The 3,895-nt window shown below is 39.0% G+C and overlaps 1 protein-coding gene across 1 annotated transcript; it reads left to right on the forward strand.

Annotated features, from left to right (window-relative positions):
- The first annotated feature begins 721 nt into the window (after nucleotides 1–721).
- Nucleotides 722–3,028, forward strand: LOC100135993 (G protein-coupled receptor LPSenhR-1). The gene is given in 2 exon segments (NM_001124330.1): nucleotides 722–744; nucleotides 1,926–3,028. A coding segment is annotated over 1 exon segment (1,032 nt). The 5' UTR covers nucleotides 722–744; nucleotides 1,926–1,931; the 3' UTR covers nucleotides 2,964–3,028.
- The last annotated feature ends 867 nt before the right edge of the window (nucleotides 3,029–3,895 follow it).

Consider the following 3,895-nt stretch of genomic DNA (forward strand, 5'->3'; position numbering starts at 1 on the left):
TACAGGTATAGGATCTAAATCTGATCAGCCTGTTGGAGGAGAACTTGTAGTGTATTTGAGGTTTAATAAAAATACTTCTGAAGTTTGCAATTTCCATTTAGAAATGTTACTCTTGATTTTCCCTTACGAAAAATGTATCAACCCTTACAAAAATGTCCATTAATTATAATCCACATAATAATTCACATTTCCTGTTTCTGCGGGATTATTTTCCTGCTGTAGCAAACTGGCCCAAATTAAGATCCTACATCTGTACAGAAAATGGAGTCAGTTGACCCGTTAAAACAAATCTGAGTCAGTCGGAATGATCATATTATACACAAACGGTATTAGAAAAACAGGCATGACATATTATTACATGTGTTATTCAGTGACAGTGACTTACGGAGGCAGATCTGGTTTACACATTTTATATAGTTATTTCTCTGTTGACCAGTAATTAACAACACAGTGACTGGCACATTTTAGCTTCTTATTATCAGCATTCTCAACTTCCTGCTGTGGTTAATGTAACGTGTTTCATTTTATGATTTCATGACTTCTGTTTCACCACCATCAAAATAAATATCTCTATGAGCGTCTGTGCTTTCCCACCACACCATGGCATTACTTCACATCCTGTACAAAGACACACTGTTGGCATATCGTTTGGTACTGACTATTCAACTCACACTCTCTCTAATGAGGTTTCCCAGTAAGACGTTCTGATATTGTTGGAAAAGTGCAGCTAATACAGGATTACAGGTATGTTTTGATTAGTTCTGTCATATTTATATTTTGATAACATAAGAAGACAAAGTCAGGGAGAGAATTCACATCAGTGTTTTGAAATTCATGGTAATTTAGTGGTCATCTATATGTTTTTTTCCCACTCGTTTTAATGATACTTTATTCCCTCTAGTTTTAATGATACTTTATTCCCTCTATTTTTAATGATACTTTATACCCTCTAGTTTTAATGATACTTTATACCCTCTAGTTTGAATGATACTTTATACCCTCTAGTTTTAATGATACTTTATACCCTCTAGTTTAATGATACTTTACACCCTCGAGTTTTAATGATACTTTATACCCTCTCGTTTTAATGACTCTTCATACCGTCTAGTTTTAATGATACTTTACACCCTCTAGTTTTAATGATACTTTATACCCTCTAGTTTTAATGATACTTCATTCCCTCTAGTTTTAATGATACTTTATTCCCTCTCGTTTTAATGATACTTTATTCCCTCTCGTTTTAATGATACTTTATACCCTCTGGTTTTCTGATACTTTATACCCTCTAGTTTTAATGACTCTTTATACCCTCTAGTTTTAGTGATACTTTATACCCTCTAGTTTTAGTGATACTTTATACCCTCTAGTTTTAGTGATACTTTATACCCTCTAGTTTTAATGACTCTTTATACCCTCTAGTTTTAGTGATACTTTATACCCTCTAGTTTTAGTGATACTTTATACCCTCTAGTTTTAGTGATACTTTATACCCTCTAGTTTTAGTGATACTTTATACCCTCTAGTTTTAATGACTCTTTATACCCTCTAGTTTTAGTGATACTTTATACCCTCTAGTTTTAGTGATACTTTATACCCTCTAGTTTTAGTGATACTTTATACCCTCTAGTTTTAGTGATACTTTATACCCTCTAGTTTTAGTGATACTTTATACCCTCTAGTTTTAGTGATACTTTATACCCTCTAGTTTTAATGATACTTTATACCCTCTAGTTTTAGTGATACTTTATACCCTCTAGTTTTAATTATACTTTAAACCCTCTTAGTGTCAAGTTGAAGGTGTTGATTACAAAAATATAATTTAAATAGTGAAAGCATCAAGTTACAGGCTCAGAATGTGTAATGGGGTAAATACTTACTATACAATCTATATCATATCAACTTAACATATCCTCTTGATTCTTAAGGACATCATGGACATGACTCCCACCCCCAGCTCTGGTAATAGTAACCTGAATGAAGCCAACAATTGTGGAGTGGACCTCAGCCAAGATGCCATCTACCTTCCTGTAATCTACAGTATCTTCTTCATCATTGGCACTCCCCTCAATCTGATGGCCCTATTCGGGCTCTATCGTCTGATCAAGTCTGAAAACGTCTTACCGGTGTACGTGATCAACCTGCTCCTTTCGGATCTCCTCCAACTGTTCACTGTACCTCTATGGATTGACTACTATCGCAGGGGTCACAACTGGCGATTCGGGTCCACTTCCTGCCAGTTATTGGGAGTCAGTTTCTACGTCAGCATTTACACCGGCATTGCCTTCATGTGCATCATCGCTTTGGAGCGCTACTTGGCCATCGCCAAGCCTCTGAGATTCCAAGCATTGAGAAAGCTGAAGTTTGCACGATGGATAGCCCTTAGCATATGGGTCGTGGTAGCCGTGCCTCCATCCATCGTCTTGCATAAAATGCAACCCAACGACAATCACACCCTGTGTATCGAGAGCTACCCTTCCAAGGAGGGGTTCATCATCTACCGATTGATCACCTTATCCCTGTCCTTCATCATCCCTCTCGCCTTCATCGTGATCCTCCACCGGAAGACCCTGAGGTCTTTGTCAGCCATTGGTACCTTGGGAACGGAAGAGAAGCACCGCATCAGGGGGCTTCTCATTCTGCTGATGGTCATCTTCATCCTGGTCCTCGGCCCCTACCACATCACAGGATGTGTGAAGTACATTGGATTGCTTCTCCACGGTGACGCCTGTGAGTGGGAGAAGACAGTGTTTGTGCCCTACCAGCTGGGCAGGGGTTTGCTGAGCCTCAACAGTGTACTGGACCCTATACTTTATACGTTCCTGAGGAGTGACTTCAGGGCGGCTGCGGGCCATTACCTGCCCTGCCTGAGGAGAATGCAGGAGTCTGTATGCAGGACTGTGAGTCATCAGAGGACCAACACTCAGACCCCTAGTACTCTCTCAGATCACTCTGATTCTATCTAAACCCAAACCAGACATTTGTAACATACCTGTACAGGATGTACAGTACCTAGCTAGATGCTATCTGCTTGTATTATAATGTAATATCCAGGCTTCGAAAAATCATCACCAGGACCACTATTCAAATCAAATCAAATCAAATCAAATGTATTCATATAGCCCTTCGTACATCAGCTGATATCTCAAAGTGCTGTACAGAAACCCAGCCTAAAACCTCAAACAGCAAGCAATGCAGGTGTAGAAGCACGGTGGCTAGGAAAAACTCCCTAGAAAGGCCAAAACCTAGGAAGAAACCTAGAGTCGGAACCAGGCTATGTGGGGTGGCCAGTCCTCTTCTGGCTGTGCCGGGTGGAGATTATAACAGAACATGGCCAAGATTATCCTTGGAGACCCCACAGAGAGACCCTGATTCAACCTGTGATAAACATTAATACTGAACATTATTCATTAATGCTGCAGAACAAAGGTTATACTGTGGGAAAGGAAAATCTCTAAAATATACATATATTTCAGATTATTATTTTTTTTTTACAAAACTGTTTGTTTCTTTAAACAGTGCCAGTGGGTTTTGGAAAGTACATTCTTGATTGAGACAGACGTGGTTTGCCTCATATTGCCACAGCCAGGAAGTTGCCAGATTTGGGATTTCATGTGGCAGGCAGCTGGTCTCGCAGAAGGACTGGTGTTCTCATAATAAATTCATATTTCCTCTTTCAAGCACCAAACAATTTCACAAAAAGGAACTTGCCTAGAAACACATCTTGTTCCAAATCAATTGGAAGTTGTTTTACAAACTTGTTTTACAACTTTGTTTAATCAAACTTACAAACTAGACCTGAAACATATAAGATAAACTGCTGAAGGACTGAACATAGTTGTAATCCTTGGTTGTCCGTAATAGTGTATATTTGACACTGGGGGGAAAAAGAATGTAG

Source organism: Oncorhynchus mykiss, chromosome 1 (genome assembly GCF_013265735.2).
Source record: "Oncorhynchus mykiss isolate Arlee chromosome 1, USDA_OmykA_1.1, whole genome shotgun sequence".
NCBI lineage: Eukaryota > Metazoa > Chordata > Actinopteri > Salmoniformes > Salmonidae > Oncorhynchus > Oncorhynchus mykiss.